Source organism: Artemia sp. Qi Xiang Cuo, chromosome 10 (genome assembly GCF_049724085.1).
Source record: "Artemia sp. Qi Xiang Cuo chromosome 10, ASM4972408v1, whole genome shotgun sequence".
Classification (NCBI taxonomy): Eukaryota; Metazoa; Arthropoda; class Branchiopoda; order Anostraca; family Artemiidae; genus Artemia; species Artemia sp. Qi Xiang Cuo.
This window is the reverse complement of record NC_142803.1, coordinates 40,220,906-40,244,768: the sequence shown is the minus strand read 5'-3', so window position 1 is coordinate 40,244,768 and position 23,863 is coordinate 40,220,906. Positions and strand designations below refer to the sequence as shown.

The following is a 23,863-nucleotide window of genomic DNA, read 5'->3' as shown; positions in this document are numbered from 1 at the left end:
GGGAAAAAAGGGCGTGGGGGGGGCTAGTTGTCCTCCAATCTCTTTTGACTATAAAAAACTGAACTAGAACTTTCAATTTCCAATCAAATGAGCCATCTCTGAAGTTTTTACGAGCATCCCTTCAATAAGAAACATATATTCCCCCCAGGGCATAACTTACAACACCTGCCCTCGGGCCTTGGAGGGCTATGTCGACCCGGAGTTTTCTTTATACGGTCTCTGAACTATTTTTTAAAAAAAAAGCTATCTCAAAGTTCTTATCGGATGGGTTTGAGGAAAAAAGGGTGTGGAGGGGGGGCTAGGTGCCCCCTCCAATATCTTTTGACGCTTAAAAAGTGAACTAGAACTTTCAATTAACAATCAAATGAGCCCTCTTTGAGGTTAATACGAGCATCCCTTCCATAAGACCCATATATGCCCCCAGGGTATAACTTACAACGCCTGCCCCGGGCCCCGGGGGATTATGTCGACACCAGAATTTCTGTTATAGGATCTTTGAACTATTTTTAACAAAATAGCTATCTTAAAATTTTTATTGGATGCATTTGGGAAAAAAGAGTTTGGGGGGGAGGGAGCTGATAGTAGTATACGCCTTCTGGATTTGCGTAACGCCCTAGCAATTTCTATGTTATTTGCGTACCGCCATAGCAATTTCTACATTATTCTATAGAAGCTCTTCACCTTTTCAAAGAGATTCAGAGCTCCCTCACATAATGGAATTTGAGGGTCGATAAAGTGAAATTATGTCACTATTCTAGTTTTTCTAAACCGGTATTTGCCTGCCTGTATAGGACCATGCTATTTGCTTGGCCCAATAGCAATTCCCATGTTGTTTGCTTATTTTTTTTTGTTATTAGAAAATTGGACACTATACTCAGAATTATTTGATTGACATTTAAAAAGGGGTAATGAGATTTGCAAATTGAACACTATGAACGATATTAATTAATGTTTTGAATAATAGGAGTGTGAATGACTCTAATTAGTGATTAAAGGGTTCATGATAAAAACATTTTTTTTGTAGTTGTTTTCGATTTTGCTTTATTGTTCGACTTGATGACAAAAAAAACATTTTGAAACTAAAGAAAACCATAAAATTTAGTAAATTGTCAAACAATATCAAAATGTAATCTCTTATTTATACGTTATATCTTGGAAATTAAGCCTCTTCTTATCATTATCCTGCAATTCAAATGCTTAATACCCCAAGCATATGCGAGTCAAATTTCACTTTAAAGTGCTGGCGTATCTGATGAAATAATTTAGGTCGTATGATCAATTTAGTAAGGACACCTACTCATTTAGTTTTCTTTCCTAATTTAGTGTGTTTTCTTAAGAAAATGGCCCATCTTTAACAAATTTAGCCTTAGCTAGTTAAAACTGCGCATAAATTCTTCAATTTTAGTTGTGTTAAACAGCTAATAAAGGAACATTTGGTTTTCTTTCCTAATTTAAGTGTTTTCTTAAGAAAATGGCCCATCGTTAACAAATTTAGCCTTAGCTAGTTAAAACTGCGCATAAATTCTTGATTTTTTATCGTGTTACTTTCCTAATAAAGGAATATTTAGTATTTTTTTTTCTAATTTAGTGTGTTTTCTTAAGAAAATGATCCATCGTTAACAAATTTAGCCTTAGCTAGTTAAAACTGCACATAAATTCTTCATTTTTTTGTCGTGTTACTTAGGTAATAAGAAAATGGCCCATCTTTAAAAAATTTAGCCTTAGCTAGTTAAAACCGCGCCTAAACTCTTGATTTTTTGTCGTGTTATTTAGGTAATAAAGGAACATTTGGTTTTCTTTCCTAATGTAAGTGTTTTCTTAAGAAAATGGCCCATCTTTAACAAATTTAGCCTTAACTAGTTAAACCTGTGCATAAATTCTTGATTTTTTGTCGTGTTACTTAGGTAATAGAGGAACATTTAGTTTTCTTTCCTAATTTATTGCGTTTTCTTAAGAAAATGGCCCATCTTTAACAAATTTAGCCTTAACTAGTTAAACCTGTGCATAAATTCTTGATTTTTTGTCGTGTTACTTAGGTAATAGAGGTACATTTAGTTTTCTTTCCTAATTTAGTGCGTTTTCTTAAGAAAATGGCCCATCTTTAACAAATTTAGCCTTAGCTAGTTAAACCTGTGCATAAATTCTTCATTTTTTGTCGTGTTACTTAGGTAATAGAGGAACATTTAGTTTTCTTTCCTAATTTAGTGTGTTTTCTTAAGAAAATGGCCCATCGTTAACAAATTTAGCCGTAGCTGGTTAAAACTGTGCATAAAATCTTCAATTTTAGTTATGTTAAAAAGCTAATAAAGGAAAAGTTGGTATTTTTTTTTTCTAATTTAGTGTGTTTTCTTAAGAAAATGATCCATCTTTAACAAATTTAGCCTTAGCTAGTTAAAACTGCACATAAACTCTTCATTTTTTGTCGTGTTACTTAGGTAATAGAGGAACATTTAGTTTTTTTTTCTAATTTAGTGTGTTTTCTTAAGAAAATGGCCCTTCTTTAACAAATTTAGCCTTAGCAAGTTAAAACTGCGCATAAATTCTTCAATTTTAGTTGTGTTAAACAGCTAATAAAGAAACATTTGGTTTTCTTTCCTAATTTAGTGTGTTTTCTTAAGAAAATGATCCATCTTTAACAAATTCAGCCTTAGCTAGTTAAAACTGCACATAAACTCTTCATTTTTTGTCGTGTTACTTAGGTAATAGAGGAACATTTAGTTTTCTTTCCTAATTTAGTGTGTTTTCTTAAGAAAATGATCCATCTTTAACAAATTCAGCCTTAGCTAGTTAAAACTGCACATAAACTCTTCATTTTTTGTCGTGTTACTTAGGTAATAGAGGAACATTTAGTTTTCTTTCCTAATTTAGTGTGTTTTCTTAAGAAAATGATCCATCGTTAACAAATTTAGCCTTAGCTAGTTAAAACTGCACATAAACTCTTGATTTTTTTGTGGTGTTACTTAGGTAATAAAGGAACATTTGGTTTTCTTTCCTAATTTAGTGTGTTTTCTTAAGAAAATGATCCATCGTTAACAAATTAAGCCTTAGCTAGTTAAAACTGTGCATAAATTCTTGATTTTTTGTCGTGTTGCTTAGGTAATAAAGGAACATTTAGTATTTTTTTTCTAATGTCAGTGTTTTCTTAAGAAAATGGACCATCGTTAACAAATTTAGCCTTAGCTAGTTAAAACTGTGCATAAATTCTTCAATTTTAGTTGTGTTAAACAGCTAATAAAGGAACATTTGGTTTTCTTTCCTAATTTAGTGTGTTTTCATAAGAAAAAGATCCATCTTTAACAAACTTATCCTTAGCTAGTTGAAACTGCGCATGAATTCTTCATTTTTTGTCGTATTACTTTCCTAATAAAGGAACATTTAGTATTTTTTTTCTAATTTAGTGTGTTTTCTTAAGAAAATGATCCATCTTTAACAAATTTAGCCTTAGCTAGTTAAAACCGCACATAAATTCTTCATTTTTTGTCGTGTTACTTACCTTAGCTAGTAAAAACTGCACATAAACTCTTGATTTTTTGTCGTGTTACTTAGGTAATAAAGGAACATTTGGTTTTCCTTCCTAATTTAGTGTGTTTTCTTACGAAAATGATCCATCGTTAACAAATTTAGCCTTAGCTAGTTAAAACCGCACATAAATTCTTCATTCATTTTGAATTTCTTTCATTGAAATGCAAGAGTTGGAATATTTCAGTAGTGTTTTGTTGTGCTTTACCTTGTCACAGTTACATTCTGTTGATTTTCATAGTTCATTTTGAATTTCTTTCATTGAAATGCAAGAGTTGGAATATTTCAGTAGTGTTTTGTTGTGCTTTACCTTGTCACAGTTACATTCTCTTGATTTTTCGAAGTTCATTTTGAATTTCTGTCGTGAAATGCAAGAGTTGGCATATTTCAGTAGTGTTTTGTTGTGCTTTACCTTGTCACAGTTACATTCTGTTGATTTTCATAATTTATTTTGAATTTCTTTCATTGACAAGCAAGAGTTGGAATATTTCAGTAGTGTTTTGTTGCGCTTTACCTTGTCAGAGTTACATTCTCTTAATTTTTCAAAGTTCATTTTGGATTTCTTTCGTTGAAATGCAAGAGTTGGAATATTTCAGTAGTGAGTTGTTGTGTTTTACCTTGTCATAGTTACATTCTCTTGATTTTTCGAAGTTCATTTTGAATTTCTGTCATAAAATGCAAGAGTTGGAATATTTCAGTAGTGTTTTGTTGTGCTTTACCTTGTCACAGTTACATTCTGTTGATTTTCATAGTTCATTTTGAATTTCTTTCATTGAAATGCAAGAGTTGGAATATTTCAGTAGTGTTTTGTTGTGCTTTACCTCTCAACGGTTACGTTCTCTTAATTTTTCAAAGTTCATTTTGAATTTCTTTCGTGAAATGCAAGAATTGGAATATTTCAGTAGTGTCTTGTCGTGGTTTACCTTGTCACAGCTACATTCTCATGACTTTTCAAAGTTCATTTTGAATTTCTGTCGTGAAATGCAAGAGTTGGAATATTTCAGTAGTGGCTTGTTGTGCTTTACCTTGTCACAGTTACATTCTCTTGATTTTTCGAAGTTCATTTTGAATTTCTGTCGTAAAATGCAAGAGTTGGAATATCTCAGTAGTGACTTGTTGTGCTTTACCTTGTCACAGTTACATTCTCTTGATTTTTCGAAGTTCATTTTGAATTTCTGTCGTAAAATGCAAGAGTTGGAATATTTCAGTAGTGTTTTGTTGTGCTTTACCTTGTCACAGTTACATTCTCTTGATTTTTCGAAGTTCATTTTGAATTTCTGTCGTGAAATGCAAGAGTTGGAATATTTCAGTAGTGTTTTGTTGTGCTTTACCTTGTCACAGTTACACTCTCTTGATTTTTCGAAGTTCATTTTGAATTTCTGTCGTGAAATGCAAGAGTTGGAAAATTGGGGTCTTAGTCCACCAGCCCGAATGGTGGAAATCCACTAGCTCAGTATTGGGGTCTTAGTCCACCAGCCTGAATGATGGAAATCCACTAGCTCAGTATTGGGATCTTAGTCCACCAGCCTGAATGGTGGAAATCCACTAGCTCAGTATTGGGGTCTTAGTCCACCAGCCTGAATGGTGGATATCCACAGCTTTACCTTGTCGAAGTTACATTCTCTTGATTTTTCGAAGTTCATTTTGAATTTCTGTCGTGAAATGCAAGAGTTGGAATATTTCAATAGTGTTTTGTTGTGCTTTACCTTGTCACAGTTACATTCTGTTGATTTTCATAGTTCATTTGGAATTTCTTTCATTGAAATGCAAGAGTTGGAATATTTCAGTAGTGTTTTGTCGTGGTTTACCTTATCACAGTTACATTCTCATGATTTTTCAAAGTTCATTTTGAATTTCTTTCGCAAAATGCAAGAATTGGAATATTTCAGTAGTGTCTTGTCGTGGTTTATCTTGTCACAGCTACATTCTCATGATTTTTCAAAGTTCATTTTGAATTTCCGTCGTGAAATGCAAGAGTTGGAATATTTCAGTAGTGACTTGTTGTGCTTTACCTTGTCAGAGTTACATTCTCTTGATTTTTCGAAGTTCATTTTGAATTTCTGTCGTGAAATGCAAGAGCTGGAAAATTGGGGTCTTAGTCCACCAGCCTGAATGGTGGAATTCCACTTGCTCAGTATTGGGGTCTTGTTCCACCAGCCTTAATGGTGGAAATCTACAAGCTCAGCATTGGGGTCCCAGTCCACCAGCCTGAACGGTGGAATCATTGTTCATTTTGAATTTCTTTCATTGAAATGCAAGAGTTGGAATATTTCAGTAGTGTTTTGTTGTGCTTTACCTTGTCACAGTTACATTCTCTTAATTTTTCAAAGTTCATTTTGAATTTCTTTCTCGTAATGCAAGAATTGGAATATTTCAGTAGTGTCTTGTCGTGGTTTACCTTGTCACAGCTACATTCTCATGATTTTTCTAAGTTCGTTTTGGATTTCTTTCGTTGAAATGCAAGACTTGGAATATTTCAGTAGTGACATGTTGTGCTTTAGTTTGTCACAGTTACATTCTCTTGATTTTTCGAAGTTCATTTTGAATTTCTGTCGTGAAATGCAAGAGTTGGAATATTTCAGTAGTGTTTTGTTGTGCTTTACCTTGTCACAGTTACATTCTGTTGATTTTCATAGTTCATTTTGAATTTCTTTCATTGAAATGCAAGAGTTGGAATATTTCAGTAGTGTTTTGTTGTGCTTTACCTTGTCACAGTTACATTCTCTTAATTTTTCAAAGTTCATTTTGAATTTCTTTCGTGAAATGCAAGAATTGGAATAGTTCAGTAGTGTCATGTCGTGATTTACCTTGTCACAGCTACATTCTCATGATTTTTCAAAGTTTATTTTGAATTTCTGTCGTGAAATGCAAGAGTTGGATAATTTCAGTAGTGACTTGTTGTGCTTTACCTTGTCACAGTTACATTCTCTTGATTTTTCGAAGTTCATTTTGAATTTCTGTCATGAAATGCAAGAGTTGGAATATTTCAGTAGTGTTTTGTTGTGCTTTACCTTGTGAAAGTTACATTCTGTTGATTTTCATAGTTCACTTTGAATTTCTTTCATTGAAATGAAAGTGTTGTAATATCTCACTAGTGTCTTGTTGTGTTTTAACTTGTCACAGTTAAATTCTCTTTATTATCAGAATTTAATTATTAAATACTTTATTTAAATTAATTACTATTAATATTTAAGCATTGTCTTGTCGTGGTTTACCTTATCACAGCTACATTCTCATGATTTTTCAAAGTTCATTTTGGATTTCTTTCGTTGAATTGCAAGAGTTGGAATATTTCAGTAGTGACTTGTTGTGCTTTACCTTGTCACAGTTACATTCTGTTGATTTTCATAGTTCATATTGAATTTCATTCATTGAAATGCAAGAGTTGGAATATTTCAGTAGTGTTTTGTTGTGCTTTACCTTGTCACAGTTACATTCTCTTAATTTTTCAAAGTATATTTTTAATTTCTTTCTTGAAATGCAAGAATTGTAATATTTCATTAGTGTATTTTCTTTGTTTACCTTGTCACAGCTACATTCTCATGATTTTTCAAAGTTCATTTTGGATTTCTTTCGTTGAAATGCAAGAGTTGGAATATTTCAGTAGTGACTTGTTGTGCTTTACCTTGTCACAGTTACATTCTGTTGATTTTAATAGTTCATTTTGAATTTATTTCATTGAAATGCAAGAGTTGGAATATTTCAGTAGTGTTTTGTTGTGCTTTACCTCGTCACAGTTACATTCTCTTAATTTTTCAAAGTTCATTTTGAATTTCTTTCGTGAAATGCAAGAATTGGAATATTTCAGTAGTGTCTTGTCGTGGTTTACCTTGTCACAGCTAAATTCTCATGATTTTTCAAAGTTCATTTTGAATTTCTGTCGTGAAATAAAAGAGTTGGAATATTTTAGTAGTGACTTGTTGTGCTTTACCTTGTCACAGTTACATTCTCTTGATTTTTTGAAATTCATTTTGAATTTCTGTCGTGAAATGCAAGAGTTGGAATATTTCAGTAGTCTTTTGTTGTGCTTTACCTTGTCACAGTTACATTCTGTTGATTTTCATAGTTTATTTTGAATTTCTTTCATTGAAATGCAAGAGTTGGAATATTTCAGTAGTGTTTTGTTGTGCTTTACCTTGTCACAGTTACATTTTCATAATTTTTCAAAGTTCATTTTGAATTTCTTTCGTGAAATGCAAGAATTGGAATATCGTTTCTTCAACTGAAAGTAAGGAGCAACATCAAAACTTAAACCTTGGATACACAATACAGATACTTTATTCAAGAAATTATGAAAAAATCGCAAGTAAGTAACAAACTCTTTCTTGAATTCCCCATTTGGATGCACAATACAGAAATTTAATTCAAGAAATTATGGAAAAAAAATGTAAGTAAGTAAGTAACAAACTATGCTTTTTCTGCATAAATTGTCGGACATGTTGAATAAAATATGCAAAGTCGACATAGCTTTATTTCATTTTTTAAGGTTAATTTAGAAGAAGTTACGTGCGCGCACGACACTTCGTCTAAATTAACCTTAAAAAATGAAATAAAACTATGTCGACTTTGCATATTTTATTCAACATATCCGACAATTGATGCAGAAGAAGCATAGAGTTTGTTACTTACTTACATTTTTTTCCCATAATTTCTTGAATTAAATTTCTGTATTGTGCATCCAATTGGGAATTCAAGAAAGAGTTTGTTACTTACTTGTGATTTTTTCATAATTTCTTGAATAAAGTATCTGTATTGTCTATCCAAGGTTTAAGTTTTGATGTTGCTCCTTACTTTCAGTTGAAGAAACGATATTCCAATTCTTGCATTTCACGAAAGAAATTAAAAATGAACTTTGAAAAATTAAGAGAATGTAACTGTGACAAGGTAAAGCACAACAAAACACTACTGAAATATTCCAACTCTTGCATTTCAATGAAAGAAATTCAAAATGAACTATGGAAAATCAACAGAATGTAACTGTGACAAGGTAAAGCACAACAAGACTCTACTGAAATATTCCAACTCTTGCATTTCACGACAGAAATTCAAAATGAACTTCGAAAAATCAAGAGAATGTAACTGTGACAAGGTAAAGCACAACAAGTCACTACTGAAATATTCCAACTCTTGCATTTCAACGAAAGAAATCCAAAATGAACTTTGAAAAATCATGAGAATGTACCTGTGACAAGGTAAACCACGACAAGACACTACTGAAATATTCCAATTCTTGCATTTCGCAAAAGAAATTCAAAATGAACTTTGAAAAATTACGAGAATGTAACTGTGACAAGGTAAAGCACAACAAAACACTACTGAAATATTCCAACTCTTGCATTTCAATGAATGAAATTCAATATGAACTATGAAAATCAAGAGAATGTAACTGTGACAAGGTAAAGCACAACAAAACACTACTGAAATATTCCAACTCTTGCATTTCACGACAGAAATTCAAAATGAACTTCGAAAAATCAAGAGAATGTAACTGTGACAGGGTAAAGCACAACAAGTCACTACTGAAATATTCCAACTCTTGCATTTCACGACAGAAATTCAAGATGAACTTTGAAAAATCATGAGAATGTAGCTGTGACAAGGTAAACCACGACTAGACACTACTGAAATATTCCAATTCTTGCATTTCACGAAACAAATTCAAAATGAACTTTGAAAAATTAAGAGATTGTAACTGTGACAAGGTAAAGCACAACAAAACACTACTGAAATATTCCAACTCTTGCATTTCAATGAAAGAAATTCAAAATGAACTATGAAAATCAACAGAATGTAACTGTGACGAGGTAAAGCACAACAAAACACTACTGAAATATTCCAACTCTTGCATTTCATGACAGAAATTCAAAATGAACTTCGAAAAATCAAGAGAATGTAACTGTGACAAGGTAAAGCACAACAAGTCACTACTGAAATTATCCAACTCTTGCATTTCACGACAGAAATTCAAAATGAACTTTGAAAAATCATGAGAATGTAGCTGTGACAAGGTAAACCACGACATGACACTACTGAAATATTCCAATTCTTGCATTTCACGAAAGAAATTCAAAATGAACTTTGAAAAATTAAGAGAATGTAAATTTGACAAGGTAAAGCACAATAAAACACTACTGAAATATTCCAACTCTTGCATTTCAAAGAAAGAAATACAAAATGAACTATGAAAATCAAGAGAATGTATCTGTGACAAGTAAAAGCACACTAAAACACTACTGAAATATTCCAACTCTTGCATTTCACGACAGAAATTCAAAATGAACTTCGAAAAATCAAGAGAATGTAACTGTGACAAGGTAAAGCTGTGGATGTCCACCATTCAGGCTGGTGGACTAAGACCCCAATACTGAGCTAGTGGATTTCCGCCATTCAGGCTGTAGGAGTAAGATCCCAATACTGAGCTAGTGGATTTCCATCATTCAGGCTGGTGGACTAAGACCCCAATACTGAGCTAGTGGATTTCCACCATTCGGGCTGGTGGACTAAGACCCCAATTTTCCAACTCTTGCATTTCACGACAGAAATTCAAAATGAACATTGAAAAATCAAGAGAATGTAACTGTGACAAGGTAAAGCACAACAATACACTACTGAAATATTCCAACTCTTGCATTTTACGACAGAAAATCAAAATGAAATTAGAAAAATCAAGAGAATGTAACTGAGAAAAGGTAAAGCACAACAAGACACTACTGAAATATTCCAACTCTTGCATTTCACGACAGAAATTCAAAATGAACTTTGAAAAGTCAAGAGAATGTAGCTGTGACAAGGTAAAGCACAACAAGTCACTACTGAAATATTCCAATTCTTGCATTTCACGACAGAAATTCAAAATGAACTTTGAAAAATTAAGAGAATGTAACTGTGACAACGTAAAGCACAACAAAACACTACTGAAATATTCCAATTCTTGCATTTCAATGAAAGAAATTCAAAATGAACTATGAAAATCAACAGAATGTAACTGTGACAAGGTAAAGCAACACGACAAAAACTCTAACTGAAATTATGCGCAATTCTTGACTATGCTCAACGACAGTAAATTTGCTAAAGATGAACTTCGAAAAATCATTAGAGAATGTAACTGTGACAAGGTAAAGCACAACAAGTCACTACTGAAATATTCCAACTCTTTCATTTCAACGAAAGAAATTCAAAATGAACTTTGAAAAATTAAGAGAATGTAACTGTGACAAGGTAAACCACAACAAAACACTACTGAAATATTCCAACTCTTGCATTTCAATGAAAGAAATTCAAAATGAACTATGAAAATCAACAGAATGTAACTGTGACAAGGTAAAGCACAACAAAACACTACTAAAATATTCCAACTTACATTTCACGACAGAAATTCAAAATGAACTTCGAAAAATCAAAAGAATGTAACTGTGACAAGGTAAAGCACAACAAAACACTACTAAAATATTCCAACTCTTGCATTTCAATGAAAGAAATTCAAAATGAACTATGAAAATCAACAGAATGTAACTGTGACAAGGTAAAGCACAACAAAACACTACTGAAATATTCCAACTCTTGCATTTCAATGAAAGAAATTCAAAATGAATGAAGAGTTTATGTGCAGTTTTAACTAGCTAAGGCTAAATTTGTTAACGATGGATCATTTTCTTAAGAAAACACACTAAATTAGGAAAGAATACCAAATGTTCCTTTATTACTTAAATAACAGGACAAAAAATCAAGAGTTTATGTCCAGTATTAACTAGCTAAGGCTGAATTTGTTAAAAATGGGCCACTATCGTAAGAAAAAACTCAAAATTAGGAAAGTAAACCAAATGTTCCTTTATTACGTAAGTAACACGACAAAAAATGAAGAATTTATGTGCGGTTTTAACTAGCTAAGGCTAAATTTGTTAACGATGGATCATTTTCTTAAGAAAACACACTAAATTAGAAAAAAATATTAAATGTTCCTTTATTAGGAAAGTAACACGACAAAAAATCAAGAATTTATGTGCAGTTTTAACTAGCTAAGGCTAAATTTTTTAAAGATGGATCTTTTTCTTAAGAAAACACACTAAATTAGGAAAGAAAACCAACTGTTCCTTTATTAGCTGTTTAACACAACTAAAATTGAAGAATTTATGCACAGTTTTAACTAGCTAAGGCTAAATTTGTTAACGATGGTCCATTTTCTAAAGAAAACACTGACATTAGAAAAAACATACTAAATGTTCCTTTATTACCTAAGCAACACGACAAAAAATCAAGAATTTATGCACAGTTTTAACTAGCTAAGGCTTAATTTGTTAACGATGGATCATTTTCTTAAGAAAACACACTAAATTAGGAAAGAAAACCAAATGTTCCTTTATTAGCTGTTTAACACAACTAAAATTGAAGAATTTATGCGCAGTTTTAACTAGCTACGGCTAAATTTGTTAAAGATGGGCCATTTTCTTAAGAAAACACTTACATTAGGAAAGAAAACCGAATGTTCCTTTATTACCTAAATAACACGACAAAAAATCAAGAGTTTATGTGCAGTTTTAACTAGCTAAGGCTAAATTTGTTAACGATGGATCATTTTCTTAAGAAAACACACTAAATTAGAAAAAAAAATACTAAATATTCCTTTATTAGGAAAGTAACACGATAAAAATCAAGAATTTATGCGCAGTTTTAACTAGCTAAGGCTAAATTTGTTAAAGATGGATCATTTTCTTAAGAAAACACACTAAATTAGGAAAGAAAAATAAATGTTCCTCTATTACCTAAGTAACACGACAAAAAATGAAGAGTTTATGTGCAGTTTTAACTAGCTAAGGCTTAATTTGTTAACGATGGATCATTTTCTTAAGAAAACACACTAAATTAGGAAAGAAAACCAAATGTTCCTTTATTAGCTGTTTAACATAACTAAAATTGAAGAATTTATGCGCAGTTTTAACTAGCTACGGCTAAATTTGTTAAAGATGGGCCATTTTCTTAAGAAAACACTTACATTAGGAAAGAAAACCAAATGTTCCTTTATTACCTAAGTAACACGACAAAAAATCAAGAGTTTATGTGCAGTTTTAACTAGCTAAGGCTAAATTTTTTAAAGATGGGCCATTTTCTTAAGAAAACACTTACATTAGGAAAGAAAACCGAATGTTCCTGTATTACCTAATTAACACGACAAAAAATCAAGAGTTTATGTGCAGTTTTAACTAGCTAAGGCTAAATTTTTTAACGATGGGCCATTTTCTTAAGAAAACGCACTAAATTAGGAAAGAAAACTAAATGAGTAGGTGTCCTTACTAAATTGATCATACGACCTAAATTATTTCATCAGATACGCCAGCACTTTAAAGTGAAATTTGACTCGCATATGCTTGGGGTATTAAGCATTTGAATTGCAGAATAATGATAAGAAGAGGCTTAATTTCCAAGATATAACGTATAAATAAGAGATTACATTTTGATATTGTTTGACAATTTACTAAATTTTATGGTTTTCTTTAGTTTCAAAATGTTTTTTTTGTCATCAAGTCGAACAATAAAGCAAAAACGAAAACAACTAGAAAAAAAATTTTTTTTTATCATGAACCCTTTAATCACTAATTAGAGTCATTCACACTCTTATTATTCAAAACATTAATCAATATCGTTCATAGTGTTCAATTTGCAAATCTCATTACCCCATTTTAAATGTCAATCAAGTAATTCTGAGTATAGTGTCCAATTTTCTAATAAAAAAAAAAAAAATTAGCAAATAACATGGGAATTGCTATTGAGCCAAGCAAATAGCATGGTCCTATACAGGCAAGCCGGTTTAGAAAACCGGTTTAGAAAAATACCGGTTTAGAAAAACTAGAATAGTGACATAATTTCACTTTATCGACCCTCAAATTTCATTATGTGAGGGAGCTCTGAATCTCTTTGAAAAGGTGAAGAGCTTCTATAGAATAATGTTGAAATTGCTATGGCGGTACGCAAATAACATAGAAATTGCTAGGGCGGTACGCAAATCCAGAAGGCGCATACTACTGCTAGTTACTCTCCAATATCTTTTGACGCTTAAAAAGTGAACTAGAGTTTTCAATTTCCAATCAAATGAGCCCTCTCTGAAGTTTATACGAACATTCCGTCCATAAGAACCATATATGCCCCCAAGGCATAACTTATAACCCTTGCCCCTGAAGACTGTGGGGGGAGTGTCCTGCTCAAACATATACTTTCCTGAATTTTCAACTACGTTGAACAAAATGGCTATCTCAAAATTTTGATTGGATGTGTTTGGGGAAAAGGTGGGCGTGAGAGGGGGGTTAGTTTACCTCTAATCAATTTCGATTATTAAAAAGGGCACTAGCCCTTTGAATTTCAAATCGAATTAGCCCTTTTTGAAGTTCTGACGACAACGTTTTCTATAAAAACTTTACATGCACCAAAAGTATAACTGGTACTAATTGCCCTGAGGGCTGTGGGGGAGTGTCCTCCTCAAAAATATAATATCTATCTGGAAATCAACTAATCTGAACAAAATGGCTATTTCAAAATTTTGATTGGATATTTTTGGAGTGGTGGGCGTGGAAGGGGTGTTAGTTGCCGTCCAATCACTTTTGACCCTTAAAAAGGGCACTAGAACTCTCGATTTCCAATCGAATAAGCCCCCTTTGAAGTTTCTACGACGACCCCTTCCATATGAAGAGCTCCTGGAAAAAAAAATAATAAATAATAAAACATTGGGCCTTTACTATAGGCAACGCTATAGCGTCGCATCTGATGAATTTTTCTTTCCAGAGGCACTTCGTATGGAAGGGGTCGTCACATAAACTTCGGAGGGGGCTCATTAAATCGGAAATCGAGAGTTCTAGTGTAATTTTTAAGGATTAAAAGTGATTGGAAGGCAACTAAGACCCCCTCTACGCCTATCATTTCCCTAAACACATCGTAGTTGATTTCCAGATAGAAGTTATGTTTTTGAGGAGGTCAATCCCCCCACAGCCCTCAAGGCAAGGGTTGTAAGCTATGCCCTGGGGGCATATAAGCTTTTTATAGAAAGCATTGTCGTAGAAACTTCAAAAAGGGCTCATTCGATTGGAAATTCAAAGGGCTAGTGCCTTTTTGTAAAGTCGAAAGTGATTGGAGGGCAACTGACCCCCTCTCACGCCCACCTTTTCCCCAAGCACATCCAATCAAAATTTTAAGATAGCCATTTTGTTCAACGTAGTTGAAAGTTCTGGAAATTAGGTCTTTGAGGATGACAACCCCCCCCAACCCTCAGAGCAAGAGTTGTACGTTATGCCCTGGTGGCATATAATGTTTTTCTGGAAGGAATGCTCGTATAAACTTCAGAGAGGGCTCGTTTGATTGGAAATTGAAACTTCTAGTTCAGTTTTTAAGCGTCAAAATAATATCGGAGGATAACCAGCCCCCCCCCCCCCCCGTGCCCTTTTCTCCCAAATGCATGAAATAGACTTTACCAGTGAGATTTTAGACTTTTACAGTGAGAGAAGGAGGCCATACACAAACTCTTGTTTGTAGGGATTTTTGTTGGTTTCAAGCTTGATTTGCATATTCAATTTAAGTTTCACTTGTTTTAAGATTTCTTTATTCATTTACATTAATATCGATTGTGCGTTCGTTTGCACTGATAGTTTATTTAATTTCTGTTCGTTTTAAGTGTCATTTATACTTCAATACCAAAATATTTTTTTTCGTTTTAAGCTTGATTTTCATATTCAATCTAAGTATTACTTCCTTTACGATGTATTTATTCATTTATATTATTACTTGTTGTATGTTTTTTCCTATGAATGTTTATTTAATTTCTGTTCATTTTGGGTTTCATTTATTCTTTAATAGTAATTTCTGGTCGTTTTGAGTTTGAATTTTAAAAGGTATTTGTATCTGCTGAGCTTAAGTTTAAAATGGCCTTTTACTTTTCTTAGAAAAACTTATTTTTCGGAGTTTTTTTTAAATTAATTTTTAAGAAAACGATCTGATGACCACATTTCACTATTTGTTTGTGTTTCAATAAAATTAGGGTAGATTCACCCTTTCGCATATATAGGACTGATCATGATGTTAAGATACTGTCAAGCGAAGTTTTGAAAATAAAAACTTACTGATACACAGGTAACATAATGGGTAAAGGATGAGACAAATGTGGTGCGATTTCTAATAAGTTAGATCTCTCATAGAGTGCTTCTTGTACCATTCGATATTGTTCTAGATCCAGTTGCATGATAGCTTTCTGCAAATACCTAACACCACCGTGTAGTAGTTTTGTGCTCCTTGAACTTGTGCCACTTGAAAAATCGTCTAATTCTACCATAGCAGTTTTCAACCCTAAAATTTTAAAAAATTCTTTATTAAAAACAATATAAACTTCAAATACATTATTTCTTATTATAAATTAATAAGACGGTTGTATCGCATCTCGAATTATAGGCAAGGAGCGACGTGGCTCAATAGTAACCCAAACTCTAAAAAACGGAATTTTGATATCAAAACATATTTCAAAATAATCGGCTTATTATGGCCATTCCAAATATAAATAAATCATTAAGGTGGCGAACCTGATAAAATTCATCTGCTTTTCGAAAAAGAGTGAAAACACCCCTTAAAGTCAAAGAATCTTAATGAAAATCACACCATCAGATTGAGTGTATCAGAAAACCCTACTGTACAGGTTTCAATTTCACATGTACGAAAATGTGGAATTTTGTATATTTTTCCAAAAGAAAGATCACGGATGCGTGTTTTTTTCCCAGGGCTAATCGTATCGAACTAATGGTCCAAGAAAATCGGGAGACGGCTTATTCGAAAGGAAATTAAAAGTTCTAGTGCTCTTTTTAAGTGACCAAAAAGATTGCAGGGCAGCTTGCCCCCGTCCTATCCATCCATTTTTCCTTAAATCGTTCGACAAAAATTTTGAATAGCCATTTTGTTCAGAATAATTTAAAGGTCCTAAAAATATGCCTTTGGATATAAAATGACCCCACAGCCCTTGAGGATAGGTTTTTTAGTTATAAAATTGCGCATTGTTTACGCATAGTATTTGTTTTTGAGAATCATAGACATTTTACGGGGTGGGGGGGGGATTTTGTGATTGGGTTGGTTTTCCATTGCAAGAATTTTTTACAGGGAGGGAAATTTCCGGTGTTTAACTTTCCAGGGGAAATTTTACACCGGGAGAATTTGACAAAATTCTTATGCGAAACTCTTTTTATTTGGTTTGCTTTCTTTTTACCAACTCAATTTTGCAAATGAAGATGTTCCGGGGGAATTGTCCGAGAGAAATTTTCAGCGAGTTTCGATTTCCGGGAAATTTCCACGGAAGGAGCGATTTCCAGAGTGATCGGAAAAACGATAAGAAATTAAAGTCTTTTTCAAATGAAAGTATACTAAGGAGAATCTATAAGGCTGAATTGTCCGCAAGAAATTCTAAAGAGGGGAAGGGGGAATTTTCAGCAAGGATGCAATTGTCCGGAGAGAATTTATCGGAGAAGGGGGGTTTATTTTACGTGGAAGGAATTTCCGTGAGAGGAAATTATTTTATAATCATTTATTGCTTCGCCAAATCGAAATACTGTTCCAGAAAACCAATCAGACCGCTTCAGGTATTGCTATTCTGTCCTATCAAGTTTATTGCGTTTTTGTTTTTTATTCATGTCATGATAAATAAAAAACACTTTTCCAAAACACGTATGGTATTCAGTAAAGCTCCACAAAGAACACTAGCTTTTAGGGAGTCTGAAGGGGTGGTGACAGCAATCTTATTTTTAGTTAATTTATGGTTGCTTTATATTTGACTTGATTCTTGATTTTAATATCTGTTCACTTTAGTTTTTTTATTCATTCAAAGTAATTTTTAAATTTGACATGATTGTCCATTTTAAGTTTGACTGATCATATGACTTTGTTCTTTTTAAAATTAATTACTGCTATTTACTTTCCCTTGGAAAATAGTTCCTGCAAAAGTTTTCAAAATTAGTATTAAAGAGACGTAATACATCCCATAAAAATAAAACAATGCTATTTTCAATGACTCAAGCATTTTATCAAAAAAGTGAATTTAAAGGTAAACAGTTAAATTTATTAGTTCTCATCTTATTTTAAACTGAGTTTGCAATCAGGAAAAGTCTTATTGAGCTCTACATACCTCGGGATACTGAATCAAGTGCACACCCTGCCCCAGTGGCACCACCTCCGATGACCAAGACGTCGAATTCATCTTCTTGCAAGGACTTTAACTGATCCGCCCGAGAAGGCAAAGGTAATGTAGGCCTTTTATTAAAAGGATTTTTGGCTTCAGCAGAAGCTAGATTAAAACCAACCTACAAATAAATGAAAATGAGACAAACAAATATAGATACAAGATGCACTACAAGCATCTCTTAATGGCAGTCCTTGATACGACAGGATGTCAGACTGAATGTTTGACAGGAACAAGGCGTTTTCCACCCTCTAACAGAAAATCTTGGATCAAGATTGTTGATCAACAACCACTGCGCTTTATGAGTCTGCAAAAAGTCCATCAAAAGAGTCCATCAAAAACTGTTGATTGACAATTGCTGGTGAAATTGGCTCACATAATGATGAATGGTCACATCATCACATAATTAATTATAATTAATGATGAAAAGACAATCATTTAATTCAAGTTCTCTTACTCTCCAAACTATTATTGTGTTATTATAGTCACCTTGGTAGAAATTGCGTCAAAATTTACCTATTTCAGAGATAATTATCAAAAGGAAACCCTGCATCAAATATCACTACCAAATCAAGAATAGACAAGTTAGAAGAATCATTCTATATATATCCTGTGATGCAACAGGATTTTGCCACTTACAATATTAACTCGTAAAAGGATGGCAAAAAAACACCTCGAATTTCAATGCAAGGGGTTTCATCAAATTTAGCCTAACACATCAAAAGTTACGAGCCTGAAAAAATTTGCCTTATTTTCGAAAAAAGGGGGAAACATCCCCCTAAAAGTGATATAATCTTAAAAAAAAATCAAACCATCAGATTCAGCTTAACAGAAAACCCCACTGTAGATGTTTCAAGCTCCTATCTACAAAAATGTGGAATTTCGTATTTTTTGACAGAAGAAACATTACGGATGCGTGTTTTTTTTTTTTGCCAGGGGTAATTGTATCGATCCAGTAGTACTAGAATATCGTGAGTGGGCTCATTCGAACGGAAATTAAAAGTTCTAATGCCCTTTTTAAGTGACCAAAAAAATTGGAGGGCAACTTGGCCCCCTCCAAAGTTCATTTTTTTCCCAAAGTCATTCAATCAAAGTTTTGACATAACCATTTTGTTCAGTACAGTCGAGAATCTAATAAATATGTCTGTGAGGATGACTTAGTCCCCCACAGCTCCCGGGGGAAGGGCTGCAAGTTATGAACTTTGCCCATTCTTTACATTTAGTAATGATTATTGGGAAATATAGGCCTACAGACGTTTTTAGGAGAAATTTTTTCTGGGGGGAGGATCGGAGAAGGGGGTTACGAGGGAGGATCTTTCCATGGAGGATGTTTCCTTGAGTGAAGGGACATTTCTATGAAGGGGGCGCCGGATTTTCCAGCATTATTTAAAAAAACGATCAGAAATTAAATTAAAATAACAAGTTTTTTCAACTGAAAGTAAGGACCAACATTAAAACTTAAAACGAACTGAAATTACTACGTATATGAGTGGGTTCACCCCCTAGTCAATACCTCACTATTTACGCTAAAGTTTTTTTAGTGCTTTCAAACGAGCTATCTATTCTAATTAACGGCCTTTGTGATTCAGAGATTTGTAATTCGAACACAATCCAAACTTTAGCATAAAGAGCGGGGTATTGATTAGGGGGCAAACCCCCTCATATACGTAATAATTTCTGTTCGTTTTAGTTTTAATGTTGCTTCTTACTTTCAGTTGAAAAAACTTGCTTTTTTTAAATTTAATTTCATTAGGATTAACCATTAAGGAAACCGGTTTTTGTCTTACAGTGCAAAGCGTAATTCTTGAGTGTGTTTCCAATAACCGACAAGTACCCAGAATTCCTATCATTGTAATATTTGGGTCTGAAAGAAAGGGAAAGGTGTCAATAGATTACTGAACCCGTTACTTAACTACGCAGACGTTCTATTAATTTTTTCCTTCGAATCTTTTCTTGCTCAAATAACCCAGAAGTGAAATATTCGTACCCCCTCCTCTAATAAAAAGTACCTTAAATTCTAACCTAAATCGTTTCAATTTTAATTTGATTTTCAATGATGATGTGCATTACATAATTAATAATATATTCCGCAAGCGTGGAAACACTTAAATACGTCATAACGAGTTAAGCGTCATAGCCAAATCACCAAGATACAAAAAAGAAACCTGAAAGGGTTTCGTCATGTCCATGGCTCGTACTCGTGGACATTTCTAGATCTTCCACAGATCCTTTAGCCAAGATGCTTCACCGTTCTATGATCTTTTATTTTCAGTTGAAGAAATTGAAACATTTGCTAATCAGCCCACAGTTTCTCTGACAAAATTTCTTATTAATGACGAAAAATTTATTCCAGTAATGAATGCGTGACATTTTGGTAACAAAAAAAGAAGCATGATACAATTTTACTATCATGGGAGAATGTTTAAATCATTATCGAGAGTTTGGGCAAATAAATATTTGGCAATGAGGTAACAAATGATATTTATGAACAAATCTGAAATTTCAATAACTGTAAAAAAAAAATTGACATATATACAAGATTAGTGCCACTCCTTCACTTCGATTTACCTTTATTAACTTTTAGGCTATAACTTTACAATTTATGACCAAGAAAGCTCAGCTTCACTGAAATAATATTGATGTCGAAAGTCATAAAGGAAAATTACACTTAGACTTCATGAATGACTAAAATAAGATTAATTTTATTGTTTTTTTAATTCTAAAAAAACAACACAAAAACAAACAAACAATAAATCCAGGGTTACCACCCGGTAAGAAAAAACATCACTAAATTCTTGAAAAAATCACTAAATCAGCACATAAATCACTAGATAATTGACAAGAAATCACTAGAATTATAATACTCTTTACCATTGTAATTAATATTTTTATTTGTTTCTTTACCATGTTCTTTGCAGGCACAACTGCAGGAAAGGGGTAAAATTACCCCTTAGATGTGAAAAAGGACCTTTAGATTGATGATTTGTTTTTTCTCAAGCAAAAACTGCCCTTGAGATTTTGAGAAATGCCGTTTTGCATGTTTATGCAGAGAATGGAACAATATTATTGCTTCCTCCCTGTTCCCGAATTGATACCCTTGGCTTATACCCCGATCACTAAAAATTCGTTATCAGTGATCTAATCGAAATATTTGCTTTTTCTTTTTAATGTTTTTCACTGGTCGATCCAAAACCTCAGTTTTTTTCCCATAGAAGATAGAAAGTTTTTTTCTCTTAATTCTAATTGAGCTTCTGTAATTATCGGTACACCGGAAACATTTCTTAACATGGGCTTTTTATGCATTCATTGAAAAAAAGAATCGCATTCTCGGCAAATTTTAATAGTCATCGGTCTTATTGCTTCTTAAAAATAAAGAGGCACTTGTTAATTATATGGAACAAACCCAAGAAGTAAAGTTATGGTAGGCTAATTCTAATGAAATATGATAAAAATATAATGCTTTAGTTTATATAATAATATAGTTTGGGCTATATAGTTGCACATTAGGAAGGTGTGGGGGTAAGGTAACCTAACCTTACCCCCACACCCTAATGTGCAAATACATAGCTCAAGTTATACGAGTCCAATGCATTCTGTTACCCGTTATTTGTCTTTGTGGCTATGAAACTGGTCTTCATAGATCGTACATTATCCTTATTATCCCTAACAAATTATCCTTAGCATACTTTCATCCCAAGACCTATCCTCAGGGGATGCGTTGGTCATGTTAAACCTAAGGGTATAGTTTTGAAACCTTTCAAATAGGCCTATGCTAAACAAATGGCAATTTCAAACTTTTGATCAAACAATTTTTGGGGGAAAATGGGATGTGAGAGGGGGGCTAGTTGCCGTCCGATCTTATTGGTCAAATAAAATGGACACCGGAAATTTTAATTCCCGTTCAAATGAGCCCTCTCCCGATGTTCTAGGACCGTTGGTTCGATACGATCACCCCTGGGGAAAAAAGAAGAAATTAACACACATCCACAATTTTTCTTCCGGCAAATAATAAAAATTCAACGCTTCTGCAGATAGGGGATTGAAACCTCTACAGTAGGGTTCTCTGATACTCCAAATCTAATGGTTTGATTTTAATTATTTTACTTTTATTGGGTGTTTCCTCCTCTTTAAAAAATCAGGCAAATGTGTCACATTTTCTCAACCTTTTATGGGTAAAGCTAAGCTTAATGAATCCGATATATTTGGAATCAACATAATAAGCCGATGATATATTGAGTGACATCAAAACTCCGTTTCTAGAATTTCGGTTACTATTGAGCCTTGTAGCTCCATTCTTACAGTTCGTTACCATAAACTATTTGATATGTTAGCACATAAATCCCAAAACTTAAAGAATAGAATATTATCTCCGTTTATTAGGTGTTTCAATTATAAATGAGAGAATTTGGAGAATTATTGGAGTTTTGATTAGATATTAGAAGTAGAAATTAAAATCATTAGACCATTCCCAGAGTAGATACACTCCCCCTTACTCTCAACCGACTTCGACCATCAAACTAACAATCGATTTAATCTATCTAGTTATTTTACAAATCCTATTGTAAAAAGCGCTAAGTCTTATTTTCTTTTTCAATGATTTCTCCTTTTTTTTTATTTAGAAAATTATATTTAATCTATACCTACCTTCTTATTTTCAATTACTCAATTTCTGTTCTATTTTCAGATATAGAGGGTGTATTTATATCATATCAACCATTCACTCCACTTTCAAAGGTTTTAACAGAAGAAAATCTAATTTAGAACTGACAGATTACAGAAAAAACAACCAACATAAATATGAAGGCAAAAATTTGACTGAGCCAATGGTGTAAAATAGGAAGTATAGAACATTTTTGCAATTTTACGATTAACTAGTTCGTCTATTATCTTGACAATAACGCTCTGGGGTCATATCTGATACGGATATATGGTGGGCAGGGTTGCCACCCGGTGAAAAAAAATCCCTAGATTTTTGAAAAAAAAAATACTAAATCAGCACATAAATCACTAGACTATTGACCAGAAATTATTAGAAATCACTAGAATTTTAATACTTTTTATCATTGTAATTAATAATTGTTTTGTTTCTTTACCATGTTCTATACAGGCACACCTAGAGGAAGGGGGTAAAATTACCCCCTAGATGTGGAAAGATACCCTTAGATTGATGTTTTGTTTTTTCTCAAGCGAAAATTACCCTTGAAATTTTGAGAAATGCATTTTTGCATCTTTATGCAGAGAATGGAACAAAATCCTTGCTTCCTCGCTTGTCCCGAATTGACACCAGCGACAATTTTGAAAATAACCTTTTTATAATTCCATGGAAAAAATGTGTCCCACTCTTCACAAATTTCGAGAGGCATCGGTCTTAATGCTTCTTAAAAATAAAGATGCACTTGCTAATTACGAAAACACGGAATACGGAACTCGTATACGAAACACACCCAAGAAGTAAAGCTATGTTAATACTAATGAAATATGCCGAACTATGATGAAAATATAATACTTTAGTTTATATAATAATATAATTTGGGCTATAAAGTTGCATATTAAAGGGGTGTGGGGGTAAAGTGACTTAATCTAACCATACCCCCACTCCCCTAATGTGCAAATATATAGCCCAAGTTATACAAGTCCAATGCATTCTGTCACCGGTTATCTGTCTTTGTGGCAATGAAACTGGTTTTCATAGATCGTACATTATCCTTATTATCCTTAGCATACTTCATCCCATGAACTATCCTCAGGGGTTGCGTGGGTCATGTTAAATCTAAAGGTATAGTTTTGGAACCTTTCAACTATGCTAAACAAAATGGCTATCTTAAACTTTTGATCAAATCAATTTTTGGGGAAAAAAAGGACATATCAGGGGAGCTAGTAGTCGTCCGACCTTTTGGTCAAATAAAAGGGATACCAGAAATTTTAATTTCCGTTCAAATGAGCCCTCTCCCAATGTTCTAGAACCATTGGTTCGGTACGATCACCCCTAAAAAAAAAGATATTAACACGCATCCGTGATTATTCTTCTGGCAAATAATACAAAATTCAACAGTTTTGCAGATAGAGGCTTGAAACCTCTACAGTAGGGTTCTCTGATGCACCGAATGTAATGGTTTGATTTTAATTTTAAAAAATTTCACTTTTATTGGGTCT

At 33.1% G+C, this 23,863-nt stretch overlaps 1 protein-coding gene across 1 annotated transcript in view; it reads right to left on the bottom strand.

Moving 5' to 3' along the window:
- Nucleotides 1–23,863, bottom strand: part of Gpo1 (glycerophosphate oxidase 1) — a 97,246-nt gene that overhangs the window by 38,297 nt on the left and 35,086 nt on the right. Inside the window, exons 3-4 of the mRNA XM_089095419.1 lie at nt 17,657–17,831; nt 15,618–15,840 (exon numbers count right to left, since the gene is read on the bottom strand). Of these exons, the coding sequence (XP_088951545.1) occupies nt 15,618–15,840; nt 17,657–17,831 (398 nt within the window). The remainder of the gene's footprint in view (nt 1–15,617; nt 15,841–17,656; nt 17,832–23,863) is intronic.